This window comes from Oryza glaberrima, chromosome 6, assembly GCF_000147395.1.
Source record: "Oryza glaberrima chromosome 6, OglaRS2, whole genome shotgun sequence".
NCBI classification, from domain to species: domain Eukaryota; kingdom Viridiplantae; phylum Streptophyta; class Magnoliopsida; order Poales; family Poaceae; genus Oryza; species Oryza glaberrima.
The window spans coordinates 13,616,092-13,636,341 of record NC_068331.1 but is presented as its reverse complement, the minus strand read 5'-3'; the positions used below and the strand labels follow the sequence as shown (position 1 = coordinate 13,636,341).

Genomic DNA, 20,250 nt, shown 5'->3' with positions numbered 1-20,250 from the left:
GCTGGATTTCGTAGCGCGGTTTTCCCCGCGTTACCACGTCGCATCACATGGAATGGAATTCACTATTCACTGGATCAGAGGGATCCTGATCGCCTCGTTGGGGGAGGATTCTGTAGATCGCATTATTATTTTGTTTGTAGAGAGAATCTTGTTTGTTTATCTATAGTGTCAGTTCAACTTTTTTTTCCCCTCGTTTCAGTAACCGAATCAATAATACTCTGTTCTTCTTGTTGCTCTGATTTTTTGAATCTCTTGTTTAATTCGCTTTTGACTTGCTAGAACAACAGACTTTATGAGGGACAAGGGAGTACATGTGATATGCATGCTATCATAACAGGAAGAAATGGAATCTGGATGCGGGTGAAAGTTATCTAAATCCACAGAAGCAGACTCCAACAAGTCAAGTAGACACCTTCACGAAGGAAAGAACTACCAAGTGATAGAATCATGCTGCGCAACACAAATTCGTAACAGGCCGATCATCCAGGAAAGCCTAGTAATTTATGAAGTTGGCTCATAAACAGGCTCTGCGTTAGAAAGAAAAGGCAAATAACAGAACTCATTTTACTGGTTTTGTTAGGAGACTGATACTCTGTTAACTTCATGATGTCGTTGTTCATCAACAGATGGTTACAATAACCTTCAAAATCAATAGCAGAGGAAGAAGAGCCATAGGGATTCAGTTTTCACAAAAATTAGACAAACTTTCAGCACATTATTTCAGTCTTAACTGGCAATGATCTTATCACTGTTTTATCATAACTTGAAACTTGAAATTATATGAAACTTGAAACAAGCCATTAACCATGTCCGATACCCAAGCACATCTCAGAAGTCATAACAACTACATAGCAGGGTACACATGGATCATTATACGCACCATGTATGACCTTACAGCCACTTCCCTTGAACCTGTCAAAGAGAATTCAGATGAATTATGGTAGAAATACAAAAACATAAAATGAACACTAACTTCAAAGAAGTAAAAAAAAAAAGAGGCAGGAACACATAGCGTATTTAACTTGACAACTTGGTAATATAATTCCAGGGCTTTGCTGTACTGAAATGGTATGCTTGATGGTGGTTCTCTCATCTATCGTAGATCTTGGGATGTTAAGAAGCATATGCAAAGCTAAATAGGATGGCACGGAGACATTTGTGTTGTGGTTCTCAGAGGATCAAGCATTCAAGCCTGATGGGAAGAGGGAAGAGATTAAACATGGACTAAAGTATTTGAATCCCCTAGGCCACAGGCAAACTTCTTTACTTTTGTTCTTTTACGCTATCAACTGTTATTTGTTCAATCTAACACATCCCAGCAATTCTACTTGAAAGATCCCTAACAGGAGTCCTATCATCTTTGGACAAAGGGCACATTTTCTGCTACTGGGGTGGACTCTGTAGCCCTTCAGCTGGTTCAGATAAATAACCATCATGGCATATTGGTTGTCAACTTCACCAAAAACTGCTGGTGTCCCGTCAACTCCAAGATAATTGATGCTCTGAATTGCTTTACCTTATAGAGTTTACATTACATCATAATGCTCTCCCCTAGATTAGGAAAATAATTAACCAACATGTCAAGAGGCTTTATGCATATAGGATATTAGGATAGGTACTTTGAATCAATTTGACAACATGAGCTATTCCTGGAAACCATACTCATTGTCAAATTATATGAGCCCCCTAGGCTAACTGTGGAGATACCCATACATCACATGCATTTGACATTTTTTTTTTTTACCCACAATAATCTCCACCCAGAATTCAAGCATATTGACCTAACTTGGCTGAATACAAACATATGGCAAGAATGAAAAAATGGAGTACCAAATATTATTGTTTGCTAAGCATCAAGATATTATTAGCATGTATATCCAAAGCAAACTTTCTTTCCAAGAACATACATACAGTAGATAATGAAATGTCTTTTGACTTGCCTGTAGGTGCATGTGTTTTGCAGAGATTCCAAGTCGGGGGGAAAATGATTGACAACTGCTGGCTTGGATGAGCTGGAAGAGGGGGGAAGAAGGCTGGCCAGCAGGCCTTCTCTTTTCTATGGCTGCGGTTTCTATTCCTGCCTTTCTCTTTCTCCTCTCCCTTTTTTTGCATTCCGTCCTTGTTCTTTTTCCTCCTTTCGACTAGCTTAGCTCTTTCTTTCTCACGCTCCTCTTTCAGACTTCCACTGAAATCTAGATGTGGCTCAGGATCAGCTGTAGGAGAACATATGGAGTTGATGTGATAGGAGTAACATGTACAACCGTACATGTTGTCCAGTGCTGTATGCTGACATGTATGTGCATCCAGCCAATAGCACACGGACAGGACATTTTTGGAGACATTTTCAAATCAGACCTTTGATGTGGTCACTACTCACTGCTAACCTTCGTTGCACCTTGCGAATGGGGGACAGTGCCTGTCATCCCTACCAGTAATCATTGCAGGAGCAAACTCCATCCTGGAAATGGTGGAAACGAACAGGGTCCCTGATGATGATCACCTTGCCTTCGCTCTTGGAGACGAGCTTCGCAAATGCATGACAGTCACCACAGATCCTGAGGTTCTTCATGATCCTTATGGGCTTCCCTTCCATCGCGTTCATCGTTCCAAATGCTATTGCCAGCTTCTCACTATGATATTTCAATAGATCTTCCTTCTGCTCAGTTGCCAGATCCTGCAACACAAACTCTGTCTGGGGGGTATAACCGAGGTTTGTGACCCTGCTGAAAAGTCGGCTCAGCTCTTGAATTATACTCTCTGAACATGGGTGAGACAAGTCACCAGCAATGAAAACATGGACCTGCTTACCCAGCTCGATCCAGCTTCGCCCAGGATCTTTCTTTACCCCTCTGTCTCTCATCATCTTCCACGACTTCTCAGCATCTGCCCATTGTCGCAAATCAGCATACGTGTTTGACAATAATATGCGGGCACCTTGGTCGTCAGGCTCCAGTCTAAGGATCTCTTTTGCTGCATATGCTGCAAGATCGGCGTTTTTGTGCATCCTGCAAGCCCCAAGAAGAGTCCTCCATATAACTGAGTCCGGCTGAAAGTTCATCTCATGGATGAACTTCACAGCATCATCAAGCTTCCCTGCCCGACCAAGTAGATCGACCATGCAGTTGCAGTGTTCTCTCTCAGGTTGAATACCGAAGAGTTTCTCCATTGAACTAAAGTAGTACCAACCATCTTCCACTAGACCGGCGTGGCTGCATGCAAAGAGAACTCCAACCATAGTTATGTGGTTTGGTCTAGGCCCTTCAGATTTCATCATGTCAAAAACCTTCAATGCCTCAATGCTTCTCCCATTCTGTGCCAAACCAGAGATCATGGTACTCCAAGAGATCACGTCCCTCTGAGGCATCCTGCCAAACAAGGCATCTGCATCCTGCAGGCTACCGCACTTGCAATACATGTCAAGAAGTGCATTATGCAAAATCAGGTCCTTGTCATACTTGAGAACATGAGCATGAACCTGCCTCCCCACCTCAAGTGTGACCAAACCAGTGCATGCTCGGAGAACACTGGTCAAGGTTCCCTGGTTGGACAAGAACCCAGCCTCCTTCATCCTCATAAAAAGCTCTATCGCCCCGACACCATCCCCGCTCTGCACGAATCCTGCAATGATCGAATTCCACACGATCAAATCACGTGTTACCATCTCGTCAAAGACACGACGCCCACCGTCCAAATCTCCAAACTTCATATACGCATCAATCAAGGAGCTCCGCACAAACACATCCGAATCCAACCCAACCTTAACGATGCTCCCGTGCATCGCCGCGAGCACCCTGGGCGTGCTGCAAGCACCCAGAATGGACGAGAAAGTGTACATGTTGGGAGCCACTCCGTCCCTGAGCATGGCCACAAAAAGCCGCAGCGCGTCCTCCTTCCTCCCGCGGGCATTGGCCAGCGCAGCGACGACGGTCGTCCAGGACACGACATTCTTGTGCGGCATTCCGTCGAACAGCCTGAGTGCGTCGTCGAGCAGGCCGAACTTGGCGTACAAGGAGACGAGGGAGTTGGAGACAAAGAGGCTGCTGCAGGAGGGCGCCGCCACATCGCCGCCGCCGAAAACGTGGCGGTGGATGAGGCGGCCATCGCTGGGTGTGCCGTGGCGGACGCAGAGCTTGATGAGGCGGGAGACGGCGACGGCGTCCGCAGTGAGCCCGGCCGCGGCGAGGTCCGGGAGCAGCGCGAGCGCGTCGCGGAGCGGGCCGTGGGCGCAGAGCCGGGAGAATGCGACGAGGAGGGGGTGCGCGGTGTGGGGGTCGGAGTGGAGGAGGCAGCGGCGGCTCCGGCCAGCAGGGGCGGATCTAGCAATAACATGGCATAGTAGGAAAGCTGCTGCCATAGGGTACTGGTTGGCCGGCGGGCGGGCAGGCGGGAGCACCCCCAACCCCGCCGCTCCTCTTCGTCCTCCCGCCGGAGCAGCGAGCAGACGATCGAGGACTGGAGCTCTGCCTCCGACGTCGCCTGAGACGGAGGAGCTGCAGGCCCAGGGCACTCGTGTCAGGACACTGGCCCCACACCTTTCACGACGAAAGACTCCATCTATATAAATATTAATGAATCTATATGTATGCAATTCATTAGCATCTAAATAAATATGGACAATACTAAAAAAGTCTTATATTGTAAAACGGATGAAGTATTTTATTAGTCAACTTTTTTAAGTTTAACTTAAATCTCTACTATTATAAAAAATTGAAGATATTTTTGTTGGTACTTTAGTATGTCAAATATAGTTTTAATTTTATGTTACGGTTTTAATCCCTATCTCTCTACTTAAAAAGAACGAGAAAATTCCATAGCCGGTAAAATAAAAGGTCCGAGTAAAAAAAAGGAAAAAAAGGCCGAGCAAAAAAAGGAAAAAAATAGTGCGACTAAAGAGGTAAAAAAAAGAAAAGAAAATGTCCGACTCAGAAGCGATAAAAAAGCTTCTGCCGCGCGTCAGTAAAAAATGAAAAAAAAATCGTCCGGCTCCATTGAAAAAAAGGAAAAAAAAAAGTCTCGCCAGTAAAAGAAATTCCGTTTGGTTTTTTCTCACCGGTATTTTTCTGACTTTTTCTTTCACGCGAAAGAATTTTTTTTCCCGCACGTGCTATTAGTTTTTTTTTCCGTTTTTTACATCCGATCTGTTCACCGCCCCTCTCGGACCTTTTGTTTTTTTTCGTCAATTTTTTTTGTCACAGGTTATTTTCTCCCTTTTGGTTTTTCTCACTCAATTTTTTAATCCAATTTATTCTGTGCACGTCTCCCAAGTTGAACCCTGGCGCCGCACCGACGCCATATCAATAGTGTGTTTTCTACTCTAATTTGATTGCAAAAAAAAATCGATTCCCACTCCTCATTTATCATTTTCTCCATGATTTTTCCGGCTTTATTTTATTTGGTCAGATTTAATCTAACAGTTGTCGATAATGACGGCGATTTTCCCTTATCGTTTTTAATTATCACCAGTTTTACGCTTTGATTTTGGAAAAAAAGGGAAATAGGAGATCGAGTAGATAAAAAATCCTCAACCAATTTTGGGTGATCGAGAAAGATTCGGCCGGATTTGATGAGTCAAATGAAGCAGGCCAAATGGAGGGAGGGATTTGATGAGTCGAAAGAAGCAGACCAAATGGAGGGAAGTAGGCCAAACGGAGGGAGGTAGCGGACTTGCCTAGGACTAAAAGGAAGGAAGGCTTTCGGCCAAAACCCAGAAAAGATATTCATTAACTTGTTTAATTGTAATATATAGCGATCCCAATATTAAAATTTTCATTACCTTTTTCAATTATAATGTATAGTGATCCCAATATTTTCAGTTTATTACTCAGCTCTTAGTATATCATTGAAAAAACATCTTTACCCGTTGCAACGCACGGGCGATTTTTCTAGTTTATAGAAAAATATAATACTATTTCCAACATAAAATAAACATATTATCAAACTATATTTATTGTTAAATTTAATAAAACTAATTTTATATTTTCGATATTGTTAACTTTTTCTATAAAATCGGTCAACGGAATAAAGTTCGACTAGAAAAAAAATCAAATGACTTATAATATGAAACGGAGGGAGTATGATCCTATAAAATAAATAAATGAAGATTTTGATGGAAAGTACTCCCTCTGTCCAATTATATAAGAAATTTTGGATGGATGTGACAAATTCTAATACAATAAATCTAGACATGAAGTATGTTCCGACTCATTCCACATCTACCCAAAATCCCTTATATTTTTGAATGGAGAGAGTATAAAAGATTTTGGAGGGATGTGACACACTATCTAGTTTACGAATATTCTTCCAAAATCCTTTATATTTTAGGAATAAAAGGATCGGAGTCTCACGATGCAATTTTTTTTTTGCGCTTTGTGTGCATGATTTGACGCCAATATGTTAAAGATATTGTCATGGTTACGGATAAGGCATACCTCATATCCTATGACTTATAAAATATACGGATATGGCATACCTTCACGTACACCGATTGTTCCCGTGTACGCCGTAGGAATTTGTTACAGATTATGGAAAATATCTCTACGAGCCAAGCAATTTCCAAAGTCCTGCTCAAAGAGGATAGAGTTTCTGTTATATCGTATAAGATCCAATATCTCCGAGTCTTACTTGGAGATCAAGATAATCCACGGTATAAAAGGGACCCCCAAGGAGGGGTGCAAGGCATCGAATCTCATCGCCAACACACCCACCATAGTTTATGAAGCCAGAGTACGCGAAGCCAAGTCGCCAGGAGATCTCGTCGAATACCTCGACTACGATCTTATCGGTATCATCAATTTCGTCTACTTCCATTGTAATCTATAGTTTTCCATCATCAATCCCCTGGAGTAGGGCTATTACCTGATAAGGGGTCTGAACCAGTATAATCCTTGTCTTCTGCTTGCTTGATGTCGTGTTACCTAGATCCTCGTTCCAATGTATCCCAATACCCTAATCATCTGGTCTACTAGTATCACTCGTCGACAGATATGGATGGTTTTCATTGAGTAAACTTATCTCAGATTTTCTTTTCTAATACTCTATATAGCTAATAAGCAAGATATTATGATGCTAAATATGTGTTATTCAAAAGTAACTTATATGATTCTAGGAAGTAACTATTATCCCTACCGTAGATATGTATTTCCTCCGTTTCATAACGTAAAACTTTCCAGTATTGCCTACATTCATATAGATGTTAATGAATTTGGACATACATATATGTCTAGATTCATTAACATCTATATAGATATGGAATACTATAAAGTCTTACATTATGAAACAGAGGGAGTATTTGCCAGTATAAAAAAATAAACATGAAGAGATGCAAAACGAGTAACATAACCTTTTTTTTTTCATGTTAGAAGATGCAGTCTTTTCAGGGCTTTTGGAAGTCAGTTAAACTAGTTTGAAAAGTAACTTATATATTTCTAGGGAGTAACTTTTACATAATTTAGAAATAACTTTCTCCCTATATAACTTGCCTTTTTCCCACCATTTTTTTAGTATCAGAAAAGGAGATGAAATTTGTGATGGAATGTACATAAGCTTGAAACTAGGAGGCATTTTTAGGTCTCAGGATGGAGCTTATTTATTTGCTTTTGACTCTTGTTTGTACTTCTTTTTTTATGAATATTATTTTGTCCATTGGATTTTGGATCGAGGTGGAACCCTAGCTCCCCATATGTTTTTTTCCTCTCATGGTGTTTATGGGCTTCATATCGGCCCAGTAGGAAAAGCACACACAACACACGGTTCATTCTCACGAGAAGGCGTGTGTGGGGACTGGGGAGGGTTGCGCGGCAGAAAATGGACATTTGGCCATGTTTAAAACGTGGTTTCACTATAATGTCATCTCAAAAACGCGATTTGAGAAAATGCCAATATGGAGCGTGCGTCTACCGCCACTTTGCCATTTTTATCATTTTATTCATTTTCAAAAAGATTTTCTCTCCTCTACTAGGTGATGAGACAAAATTGCCCCTTATCAACTTAGCCGAAACTCGTCATCGTCGGGGAAGGTGGTGGCAGCGGGCACCGGAGGTCGCGCCGTCACCCGTGCCCGTCGTCGGAGAAGTGGTCGGCAGAGGACGGCGCCGTCCGGCGGCGGATGCGGCTGCCCAAGACCGTGGTGGCTCTCCGCGGCAGCCTTCCTCACCAGCTCTACCACCAACGAAGTCGTCACCGCCGCCCCAATCTCCCACCACCTCCGCCTCCCCCGCTCCCTCCAAGCCGAATTCCAGTGAAAATGGAATTGAAAATGATGAAAATGGAGAAAATGGCAAAGTGGCTGTGATTGCGCGCTTCATATTGTCATTTTAGCGAAACACGTTTTCGGGATGGCATTCTAGCGAAACCACTTTTTGAATGTGGCCAAATGTCCATTTTCTTGTTGCGCGGTGACCTTTTTAGAAAGGAGCTTGTGGTCGTATGTGCACTGATCCTATATATCTATAAAGTTCATCCCCACCAAGTGTAGTTAATGCTAATTCTCTCTTCTCTCATGAAGCCACATCACCTTAATTGTTTTTAACCTTTGGATGATTCATCAAGGGTGTAAATTGCGTCTCTTCCCCAAAAAGGCATACCATACAACCTAATCATTTATAACCTCAAGATAATTGATAAAAGTATAAGAATAGATAAACACACGAAAAAAATAATTGTATAGTAGGTAAGAAAGAAAATTTTAGGATGGTTGTTGTTGACGGTCGTTAGCGATTAGTTTCGACCGTCAATACTACCAAAATAAAGGAGAACTAGTTATGCTTGCCATGCATATTTACGTTTAATAATAAATATTCCACTGGCTTTAGGATTACTAACCTCTTGCAAAGAATGAACCTAGAATGGAGGAGAATCGACATCAAAATAGACGATCAATCAATCGGACGATGTCGAGAATCAGACTTATGGATGTAAGACTTGTACTTTATTTAGAATATTCTTCTTTATATTACTTTGGTATTGTACTACTTTCCGAGTATACGAATGCCAACTTTATTATATATGCAAGTTATATTCATTATAATGCTAGCTTATCTGGGAGATGCAATGGTGTGGGTATAATGATCGTGTATACGATGACTCTATGTCATGACGATGATATTATAGTAGTATTTGGTAATTTAAGCGTAGTGTTTAGATTACTGGATATCATCATTTAGGATTATATGCTGTGGAAGCGAGGTGGGCCGCTGATGGTGACAGCTCAATACGGGTATTCCTCCGCGCGTGTATATAGTCCTAAGTTAATTTTCTGGGGAGGGTACTCCTCTGTATTTAGCTCCGGTTGGATGGTCATGACGGATTGTCGTAAGGAACTCAGCAATCAGGGATGGCTTCTCGAAGCACCAGGAGAGCATCGGAAAGATGGTATTAGATAAGTAAGGATATAACTAGGATGTATGTATAATATGTATGTATAATATGAAGCATAGGAATAAGATCTTTCTATATTCTTTCCAGTTAGCTTAGATAATTGTGAATGCTTCTACTTAGTACCACTCTACCCTCTAAATTATATTAACCCATGCTTAGACTTTTGGTTGTTACAAGTAATATATAAATTATTAGTACGGTTCTCTCTATTATAATCTTACCACGGGATTAAACAAATACGAACCCTTGGAATACTCTAAAGTGAAATACTAGAATGGTATATCCGTGCGCTTGCGGATGAACTCTGTAACCATAATATATCAGAAATATTTCTGCACCATTGCTGGGAATTATATTTCTAGTAATGTCGTTAAGAAATACCAACAGTTGTATAAAGGTCAACAAAAAAAAGAGAAAATTTTAGAACTCATATCTACTATATTATCACACAATCCTCCCGCAGCAACGTGCGGGGTATCCATCTAGTTGATTAAAGGAGGGGTCACTCGTTTAGGCTATCGCGAGAGCACGCACAATGTTAATCGGTTTGCTGTATATATAGATGGCTCTGAAGATTTATTGGTACATCGGAATACTACCCACTATACAACAACACTCGATGAATTTTACTAAGCGCAAGGACATCTCTCTTCTAATAAGGTGATTGTCTTCTGGTACTTTATCGTGTTCTAGCTTGAGGCATACATATTTTCTCTTTGTTTCTCACCAGATGCATATGCCAATATATCACAAATTACAAATACGGTAACCTCAATTATACTCGCTTTCCAGTGTATCAAACTATTAACAGTATTTTTTAGGGTACCTATCAACATGATTGAGGCATCAGTACACTCTCAATTTTGAACATCTACATCTGATTCAAAAAAGTTGTGTGCCAAATCATTGTGGTTTCACTTCATTTCTGGATCTTTCTCTGAAGCAGCTAACACGTATGAGTACATGACCATCAGCAATGAGGCCACATGCCATTAATTAGTAAGTTAGTATAGCATGCTTCAAATAAGACATTCTTACTTCAAATACCTTTTTCTAAAAAGAAAATATTGATTGGACTACAGAAATTCATGAACAAGCCTACCGAAAGAAGCAACTCTCCCATCCACACATATTCCTAGAATTGTGCCTCCCCATTGTTCACATTCCTCTCACAACACATATATTACACTAAATTTTTCACTTCGTGGAGCCCTCTCCAGAACTGAGAGGTCCCCTCAACTGAGCTTTGAAAGAACCATCTTCTTGCATATATTCCCTCAGCTGAGCTTTGAAAGAACCACCTTCTTGCATACTCCCTCCGTCCCATAAAAAACCCAATCCTGGATTTGAATCTGGACATAGTGTATGTCCAGATTCACACTATGTCCAGATTCAAACCCAGGATTGGGTTTTTTTTGGGACGGAGGGAGTATATTTGAAAGAACCACCTACGGCAATGAATCTGGCGGTGGCAGCAAAGACAGCACCAGCATCACTGTTCTCAATAAATTACACTTTAGAGCGTTTTGTACAAAATTAAATTTTGCTTATTGAAAAACACAACTTTCACTGTCTAATATCTATTCCATATTTTATATATTCGAGCCTTGTAGGATTTGTACAGATTTCAAAGGAACCTGTTCAGGTATTCATCCACAGTGGTGTACTTCACATCGGGGTAAAGTTCAGTAGCTTCAACTCCAAATGAAGGCTCGATCTCAAAGTTGGTGTGATCCCCCTTCACCCAGACAGAATGGTTGATTGACAGTACGACATTCAACGGTGCTGGGGATTCTGAATTAAAGTCAAATGTCAGGAAAAAATAGGGATAAGCATCTACTGAACATAAGTATTGCATTTGAGAGAACATGGCTGATTCTCACCTTGAATCTTCTTCAGGACTTCATCTTCTGGGATGTACACCCTATCAAATGTCTTGCCAACCTTCTTCTCCCAGAGTGAGACGAGCTCGTTGTGAGACAAAATGTTGCTTGATGGCCTGAGATACAAGATCTTGTTCAGGGTTCTTGGATCATCGACAGCTTTAATAGTGTAGGTACCCACATCCTCCTCCGTGGCAAAGACTCCTGTTTTTGACAAAATAAAAAAAATAATATATGCATTGCAATGTGTCCGTATTTTTTTCTTGTTCAATTTATATCTTGTTGAAATAAGAGAGATCTTCTGCAGTAAAACAACACACGGTAAGCATAATAAGCACACATGATCAGTTTTACCTTTTACATTTCCATCACCAAGGATGATAACCTTGTCGGTTGGAAGGCCCTTGATCCAGGCCTGTGCCAGACTTGGCAAGAAACGACCAGCAAAGAAGTTCGAGGAGACATATGTGTATGGGATCCCCTCAGCCTCAATTACACGCCTTATACGAGCTTTTGTAGCATACACTGATTTCACAGGCTCAACCGCATGTACACGGTCCACATCATTACCATACTCCGAAGGGAAGAATCTCTGCACAATACTATCCACATTAATCAAAAGGAATGATGGAAACTAGATAGTTAAGCCACCTTTCAAGGATTCTTCAAATGAGCAAGCTCACCACAGTTTCGAGAAAATATAAAAAAATACATCCAGCATTAAATTGTTTGCATGTGAGAGCTTTATTGTGTGGGAAGAGAAAACAGATATTAACCTCTGTTAATTAGAATCAGGGTTATTTGTACCAAACAAGGCTAGTGATATCACAACTTAATATTCAAAATCATCCATGAAGGCTATCTTAATGCACAAAGCAACATCACAAGTCATGATAGATGAACGACATACTCTTCAATGCATACAGAAATTTGAAGTATAACAGCCATGAAATGTTTGTAATGTAAGTTTAGGTGGTCACCTTCACATTCCCTGCTTCTTTAATAGCAGAAATAATACGGGTTTGATCTGCTAGTTGCGCGTAACCCACAGCCGAGATAACCACATCAGCAGATTTGATGGCTGCCACCAAACTTTGATGGCCATAAAGATCTCCCTAATTATCCAGCAAAGGAATAACTTTTATATGTCAGCATCAAATCAAATCATACCATGAGGCATAAACTAATCATTGTGGAACCTGAGATATATCATTGCTGTTTAATCTGACAACTGCACTTACTATCAAGAAGGGCATATAAACAATCAGCTCTATGACATTTTACCTGTACTAGACCACGAGCTTTCAGAAGATCTTTTTGCACATTAGTACATCATAACACACTACGCAGTGAGACAACCCAGTTAAAACCAGAATTCAAGCTTTAACTTGAACATCTGTCTGCATCTGAGACAATTAGTTTGTGGCTTGAACACTGACGAAATCTTGAAAGTCCAAGCAGTTTCTTTTTAAAAGTGTTACTTTGAGTCATGTTTCAAAGCAATGATTTAAACCCCATAACCTCTACTTGGTTCTGAACATTTTACTATTCCCTCTGTTTTTTAATAGTTGACGTCATTAACTTTTGGACATGTTTCACCATGCGTCTTATTTAAAATTTTTGTATTACGTAATCTTTTTAAATGGACATTAGTTAATGGCGTTATCTATTAAAAATGGAGATAGTATTCTACTAATCCACGTATCACCACACTGGTTTTCTTATCTTATTTACTGAAATGAACAGGTTGAAAAGGTTGTTGGATGACTTTTGGAACTCCCATTCCTTCCCTTTCACAAATCTATTAAAAAATCAATCCTCGTTGACAGATAGAAGAAACCAAATCACTTGTCCCATTACTACTTCCTCACCATGGATAATACAATGCAGAATTCATCATATGAACAGGAAACGAAATGGGGAAAAGAAAGAACGAGGAAGGAGCGGCGGCAGCTGACCTTGACGAGGGTGGCGCCGGAGTCCCGGAAGCCCTGGAGGACGGCAGCCTTGGCAGGGTCCGCCGGCGCCGGGTCACGGACGAGGACGGAGGTGAGGTGGCCCTCCCGGGCGCTGGCGGCGACGATGTACCGGCCGATGTAGCCCGTGCCGCCGATGACCAGAACCCTGCTCCGCTCCTTCCCCGCCGCTGCCATGAGAGAAGTTGCGAGGTATAGGCAAGAAGTAGCACCGGAGCTGCTTCGCTGGCTAGCCGGCTAGCTTGATCGGCGGGGGATCGTGCACGCCGACGAGGCAACTATATGAAGCGTCGGGAAGAAGAGGACGACGGCGAACCTAGACTTGTCTGCGTGCCTGGGTCAGGTGTGGATGAATCTGGACAGTGGACACGTACCCGCTTACGGTGGCCCGGACCCCGGAGGCATCGGCACGCCTGGGCGGCTGGGCCTGCCAGAACAGCCTGGCCCGCTTCCTAGTATATTGCGTGGAAATAAGTTCACCGGAGGTCCTCACTTATTAGCGAGATTTTTTAGGTCCCTTAACTATACAACCAGAAATGTGTACTCCTAAATGTAAATTTTGCGATCTACTAACATGAGTGCTAAGTCTAAATATGATCACCCTTATACGGAATTCTTAGGGTTACTAACCGTTGTTTGAAGCCATTGACGCGCTTTTCCTTGTACCCCCTGCAATGCCGTCAGCCGGAGTGGAAATAGAGGGCGCAGTCTAGGGATGGCAATTGTGCCCATTTGCCCGTTTACCCGTGGATAAAAACCCTATTAGGGTTGGGTTTGTTCTCCATTTTATACCCATGGGTTTCTTATTGGGTCAAAAGCTATGCCAGATGGGTAAATGGGCATGGGTATGGGTAATCACTACCCATGCCCGCTTTGCTCGTTTACCCGCGAAATCTAACTTACATGTAGGCTAGGAGCAAAATCTACTAGGATACATAAGCCACGTTCTTTGTTTTCTACGGTTTCCCTTTTATTTCTCTCCCCGTTCCTCTATCGCCACCAGAGGAGAGACACTACACCAAGGCAGAGAATATTTGATGTTTTAAGTTCGGTTCGAACTTAAAAGCTTGTAGACTTTTTGTTCCACTGCTTTTGTTGTGGCGGGTAAACGGGCACGCCCGCGGGCGATGGGCATGGGTAACAACACTTACCCATAATGTAGTAATGGGCATACCCACGGGTACAAATAATCTCACGGGCACGGGTATGGGTAGGCACTACCTGTGCCTGTCGCGCCCGATTGCCATCCCTAGTGAAGTCCCTCGAACTGCTCCGGTGATCATTGGCGTTGGGAAAGTAGTCGTAGCAGTAAGGACGCCAGCTTGATCCCGAAGGGGTCACCGGCGATCACTTGCGGCGTAGCAACGGCTTTCCGGTCGCCACCTACACTATCCCGGTACAGCCACACTGTTGGTATTTCTTAACGACATTACTAGAAATATTCATTCCCAGCAATGACACCAGAAATAGTCCTGGTATATTTATGATTACAGAAGTATTCCAAGGTAACATATTTTTAATCCCAAGGGAAGATAATAAGAGTGAACTTTGCTAATGCACTTTATACATATATTACTTGTAATTGTCAAAGTCTAGGCAGGGGTTAAGTTAGGGGTAGAGTGACACGAAGCTGATCAAATCCTCATAATAAAGTAATTCTAACTAAGTGAAAGAAGAAAGAGAAAGCATTCAATTCCTATACTTCTAGTATCCACTCAAATCCTAGTTTACATCTGCTAGTATACAATCGTGTTGCCAATACCCCCTAACAGTGCCCTCCTGGTACTTCGAGAGACCACCCCGGGTTGCCGAGTTCCTTACGATAACCCGTCATAGCCGTCCAACTGGGGCTAAATACGGAGGAGTACCCTCCCCAATAATTTGTCTTAGGATTATATACTAACGTGAAGGAATATCCGTACTGAGCTGTCACTATCAACGGCCCATCTCTACTGTCCCGTAGGATATATGCCCAATTAATGATATTTAATAATCTAAGCATGATGCTTACATTACTAAATAATACTCTATACCCGTGCACATGACATAGAGCAATTGATAAATTAGACATTAAACCCGCACCATTGCACCTCTCTAGTAGGCTACCCATACAATTGGTACGCCACAGATATAAAGTAAGAACCAAAGATATATATAGAAGAGTATTTCATTAATATCGAAAGTATTATAGAAGAGAATACAAAAGTTGCTTGAGCCATACCAAAACTCTTCCGAAGACTCTGAGGACTCCGAATACTATTATATTCTACTCCACTTAGCACTAAAATACTAATACTAACGTATAAAGAGGAATTTGAGCTTGCTTGAGTGTGTTGTGAAGTAAAGTAAGCTCCTCTTTTTATAGGGTCGGTATGACGGTTACTAGCATGCGAAATGTCGATTTTACCCTCGTAACCGTCATCAGCATGCGATCCTAGATGCCCACGTGTAAGGCCAGCTGGAGCCGCAGTTGCTAGGGTTTGGCCGAACCTGAGCTGGCCCAGTAGGCCCCCAAGTTTGGCAGGGTGGTTGACATGTGGGTCCCAATGACGATTGTGGTAGATAAGGCGGTTTTCGGCGGTTACACCTGTCATGTGGGCCCTCCTTATCCATTTGCTTGCTTAGGAGTGAGGTTCTCTCCACTTTCTCTTTATTTTATTTGATAAATTCCTTCAACATGTTATTCTCCTTGTACAAGTGGAACTATATTATTTGAAAACAAATATGTATTGCAAGTATAAGCTAATTCTCTATTATTTTAGTTATATTGACAGTCGAAATTTGTTTATGACGACCGTCAACAATGGCGGCCACCGAGGAGGCTCCTCAAGCGGCCGGGGATCCTCTTTCTTCCCCTCCTCTCCGTCGTCGTTGCCGTCAGTGGAGTAGATGAGAAAATAATTCCCCATCTTCCAGCATTTCTCCTCCACCGGGCGGCTGCTTCCTCTCTCACCCTGCGTGGGCGCAGGTCAAGCTAGCGACAGCCAACTCACTAGCTCACCGGTGGATAGGGGGTTGTTGGTGGAGAGGAGGGGAGAGGTGGCCCTAGGATCTCATCGTCGTCAGCAACAAGAAGGAGGAGAAAAAAGAAAAGGGATTTTTTAGTGGGCCCCACCTGTTGGTTGGTCCCTACACTTGTATGTGACCACCGATGGTCCACCGTGGCATGCCACGTGGGTAAGACCACGGTCAAATGAAGCTTTGGACCGGAATGATACAATAAACCAAGTTAAAGGATCTTGATATGCGATTTGTAAGTTCGTGGACCTAGGTGAAATCTGCTTATGAGTTTAAGAACCGCTGGTGCAATTCACTCTATAAACAAAGTACACACACATTTGCAGAAATGCTTGATCGTATGTTTTGAGCTAAAACTGTCCATCCATACAAATTTTGACATAAATGCTTGATCGTAGAGTTCTATTTGCATCTAGCTCACGCAGGAATTTGGTGACAGAAATTTTGATATGCCACACAATCCATAGCCCGGGTGGCCGGATGATGGGTCGTGGCGGCGTGGGCGTGCGAGTTGCGACCCCTGTTTGGCAATTGAAACGGACTGGTCCAGTGAAGTGCAGACTGGAACGCTCGTGCCTGCTGCAGCTTCTGCGTGTACCGATTCAGTTCACCCACGTCTCGGCATCGCCAGCCACGGAATCCCTCTGTTTCGCAGGGGCAAATCCGCCCGGCTGGTCGGTCCGTCCGCCAAACGACGCGACTCCTCTCGAGCCGAAGAAAATGGCCATGCGGCAATACGCGGCTGCTACCGCTGCCTCCTCCAGTTTCAGAGCACGTCCACGGGCGCGCCCCTCCTGCCTCCCAGCCGCCGCCCTGCCCTTGGCGCCTTGCTGTGGTGTGGCGTGGAGCCGTGCTAGCTACAGGCGAGCCTCCGTTCGTGCCATGGGTGCCGCTTCATCGTCTTCGTCGTCGTCGTCGTCGTCTCCGTCGCCGCAGGGTCAAGCCCAAGCCCAAGCCCAAGGTGCCGTGTGGTGCTTCACCTTCTAACTTCTTTACCTACCTAGTGGGAGCCCGTTGTTGCCTGCTTCCTTTGGATGCAAGGGAATTATTCGCGAGTGGAAATAGAAATTGAATTAATGGTGATTAGTTTGTATGTGCATTCGATGCAAACAAGGAGGGAGTTTGATTGATCTTAAAAGATCTGCTGTAGGCCGATTCTATGTCTAATTCTTTCCGCATTTAAGAACATTTTAGAAAATTACTAGACCGTAATTCGGGAGTGAAGCCCCTATTGCCCGCTCAAGTTTGCAACTAAGACATTTTTATAAGTTAGCTACATAGATCCTGAGTGGTTTTAGCTATTTTCATTCAAACAGTTATATGTTACTCACAAGTGTATTCACCAGTCAATAGTGCGGACATTCTTTATAGGTGTGAATTTCGGACTGTGTACCTCAAAGACAAAAAAAAAAAAAAGAAAGAAAGAAAGAAAGAAAAGAATTCTGTGTTTTAGTTCAGAGTACAGAACATATAGTATAAACACACATCAGTTACAAATCTAAGGTAATCTTAAGAGAATTGTGCATTCTTGCTATATCCTGGTAGAGCCTTACAAGCATTTGTATGCAGTGAGTCACTGAGTTGACTAGTATCGATTTTGTCTATGCCAGCAGCTCCTTCTTTTATAGTTTGTTAGAACAATTGATCTTCAGGGTTCACAATGTGGAGCAAATCTTTAAGAGAATAATGCATTGATGTTCTGCTTTCTTATGGAGCAAATGCTTGTATTCAGTGTTGACTATACAAACTTGTGGGGTATGCTAGAATGCCGCCTGGCTTGAAGATATTTTTTTTTCATACGCTCTTAACTCTGAAGTACTCCAGATCTGTATGTAGCCAGGTTCCAACAATTGTTTCAATTCTCACTAATAGCCAAATATTCATTTCTTCTGAGGCAGGTAAACCGAACTACAGTACATCTCTGACTGATGAGGAGTGGAGGAAGCGCCTGACAAAAGATCAGTATTACATTACTCGGCAGAAGGGCACAGAAAGAGCATTTACTGGGTACGATTGCTTTACACTCTAATCCAAGTATAATGTGTAGTTGCACACCATGTCATTTTGGTCTTGTGTTTTTTGTTATGTAATCAGGGAATACTGGAACACCAAAACCCCGGGCATCTACCATTGTGTCTGCTGTGACACCCCTCTTTTTGAGTAAGCACTCCTCCTGATTGTCATGTCAGAGCAGAAGATTGTTCTTTCATATAAGCTAGAGATAGTAGTTTCGATTTGCACCAAAACAATAGTATTATAGTCTGCTCATTATTCTGCATTACTGCTTTCTGGTGGTCTTAGGTCATCGACCAAATTTGATAGTGGTACTGGGTGGCCGTCATATTATCAACCCATTGGAGATAATGTAAAGTGCAAGCTTGATATGTCCATCATATTCATGCCTCGGACTGAGGTGCTGTGTGCTGTCTGTGACGCTCATCTGGGGCACGTGTTTGATGATGGGCCACGACCAACAGGGAAAAGATACTGTATCAATAGGTATATGTCAGATTTTCTTCACTTATTATCAATTGTTCATAGGCCTCATTTGAAATCTGAACAGAAACATTGTCTCCCATATCTACGAAATTATTTTTTTTGAGGGGTATCTACGAAATTAACTGTTTGCTTAATTTTCCCACTAACATTTTTCCCATTGTTCAACTCCGGTAAGTCCCAGATTAGTTTCTAAGTAAACTTCCGTGCATATATACATAGTAGTACCATAGCTAATATCTGTCTCATATGTGTTGCATTGCACCGAAGGACCTTTCTATACATGTTCTTTTGGTTGATACATGACTGCAGAGTTGCAGCTTGCCATCAGTGGATCCAAAGGCCCACACGTGTATAGGTGCCAATTACAACTGAATGCACTCTGACCAAATCTTCAAAAAGGAAAAAAAAAAAAACTGTCCTTGCGTATACCACTGCTTGAAAGAGAATCACATTTTCTTTTACAACAGATGAAATATTTTACTAGGGCATGGTTGCCATGAATTAGTTTATAAAATTTAGTAGCATCCAGTGAAATAGAACCGCCTTTTAATTTATATTTCCTAGATAATGGTAATTTCACTAGGCAAAAGAAAGCATTCAGCTTCTGCACAAAGTGCATATAACCAACAACACCACGACACACACAAAAGAAGGAACCGTCTTTAGTCGATGAGATTGTTTGCTCACTGTTTTATCCTTCTTACTTGCAGCGCATCTCTCAAGCTGAAGAAGACCCAGTAGACCTGTGAAGATTATGGTTACCATGTACCTACACGGCTACACTATCCGACTAGTTATAAGGGATAGATTATGTATATAGAATATGTAAAGAATTAAGACTTGGGTATTATGTTCACTTGTGTATCAAGGAAATGACGTGTAGTCCTAGTTCGGTAAGATTGTAAAGTAGTTGTAGGAGATTTAAACCATATTAAGTTAAATCTCTATCTTATAAACCTGTCTCCTCCGTCTATATAAGGAACTAAGATCGTCAATACAACAACCAACGGATACAATCCCCAAACAGGAGTAGGGTATTACTTCTTATCGAGAAGGCCTGAACCTATATAAACCCTTGTCTCATCACCCATCCACCTTAGATACTTTGCGCAACCCACTTTTCGTATTGCCGAATTCTAGTTTCGACAGTTGGCGCGCTAGGTAGGGGCTGCATCAAGTTTTCTCGTTGACAAGTGCGATGGATTCTCCTTCGGGTATCGACGACTTCGTCTTCTCTCCAGGGCAGGTGTTTCGCTTCGGTAGCCTCAAGTTCATCATGGACGACTTCGGCAAGATTTTTCTCCTTGACTTGGATTCGAACCAGTTGGGACGGAAAAACCACTCGACTCCATTTGGACTCCCAAACGCAGCCGAGATCTACTCCAAAGTTTCTTTCTTCGAGATGGCTTCAAATCGCTCGGGGGAATCTTCAACAAAAACTCCTTCGCGTGGCCTCCTCGATAGGACGCCGGCATACAATCACCTTGCGACTTCTACCC

General features: G+C 42.4%; 3 protein-coding genes across 3 annotated transcripts; 1 reads left to right on the top strand and 2 right to left on the bottom strand.

Annotated features, from left to right (window-relative positions):
* Positions 1-1,941: 1,941 nt before the first annotated feature.
* Positions 1,942-4,527, bottom strand: LOC127776356 (pentatricopeptide repeat-containing protein At2g03880, mitochondrial-like). The gene has a single exon (XM_052302719.1). It carries the CDS (start codon positions 4,352-4,354, stop codon positions 2,426-2,428), a length of 1,929 nt encoding a protein of 642 aa, XP_052158679.1. The 5' UTR covers positions 4,355-4,527; the 3' UTR covers positions 1,942-2,425.
* Positions 4,528-10,253: 5,726 nt separating this feature from the next.
* On the bottom strand, positions 10,254-13,586 carry LOC127777275 (phenylcoumaran benzylic ether reductase Pyrc5-like). The gene is made up of 6 exons (XM_052303849.1): positions 13,217-13,586; positions 12,239-12,373; positions 11,613-11,850; positions 11,259-11,462; positions 10,824-11,169; positions 10,254-10,691 (listed from the first exon to the last, which is right to left on the bottom strand). The coding sequence occupies exons 1-5, from the start codon at positions 13,409-13,411 to the stop codon at positions 11,003-11,005; spliced, it is 939 nt and encodes a 312-aa protein (XP_052159809.1). The 5' UTR covers positions 13,412-13,586; the 3' UTR covers positions 10,254-10,691; positions 10,824-11,002.
* A 3,320-nt stretch (positions 13,587-16,906) lies between these two features.
* LOC127777276 (peptide methionine sulfoxide reductase B1, chloroplastic) lies at positions 16,907-19,784 on the top strand. Its single transcript, XM_052303850.1, has 5 exons — positions 16,907-17,213; positions 18,151-18,259; positions 18,347-18,412; positions 18,554-18,751; positions 19,462-19,784. The coding sequence occupies exons 1-5, from the start codon at positions 16,973-16,975 to the stop codon at positions 19,490-19,492; spliced, it is 645 nt and encodes a 214-aa protein (XP_052159810.1). The 5' UTR covers positions 16,907-16,972; the 3' UTR covers positions 19,493-19,784.
* The last annotated feature ends 466 nt before the right edge of the window (positions 19,785-20,250 follow it).

Bases quoted from the DNA above. Each gene is read 5' to 3' on its own strand.
- LOC127776356 (XM_052302719.1), bottom strand. From the start codon at position 4,354: ATGGCAGCAGCTTTCCTACTATGCCATGTTATTGCTAGATCCGCCCCT.
- LOC127777275 (XM_052303849.1), bottom strand. From the start codon at position 13,411: ATGGCAGCGGCGGGGAAGGAGCGGAGCAGGGTTCTGGTCATCGGCGGC. The intron at 12,374-13,216 runs GTCAGCTGCCGC...CTGGATAATTAG, and splicing joins CCGGCGCCACCCTCGTCAAG to GGAGATCTTTATGGCCATCA. The intron at 11,851-12,238 runs GTGACCACCTAA...AGTATTGTGCAG, and splicing joins AAGAAGCAGGGAATGTGAAG to AGATTCTTCCCTTCGGAGTA.
- LOC127777276 (XM_052303850.1), top strand. From the start codon at position 16,973: ATGGCCATGCGGCAATACGCGGCTGCTACCGCTGCCTCCTCCAGTTTC. The intron at 17,214-18,150 runs GTGCCGTGTGGT...CTTCTGAGGCAG, and splicing joins AGCCCAAGCCCAAGCCCAAG to GTAAACCGAACTACAGTACA. The intron at 18,413-18,553 runs GTAAGCACTCCT...TGGTGGTCTTAG, and splicing joins TGTGACACCCCTCTTTTTGA to GTCATCGACCAAATTTGATA.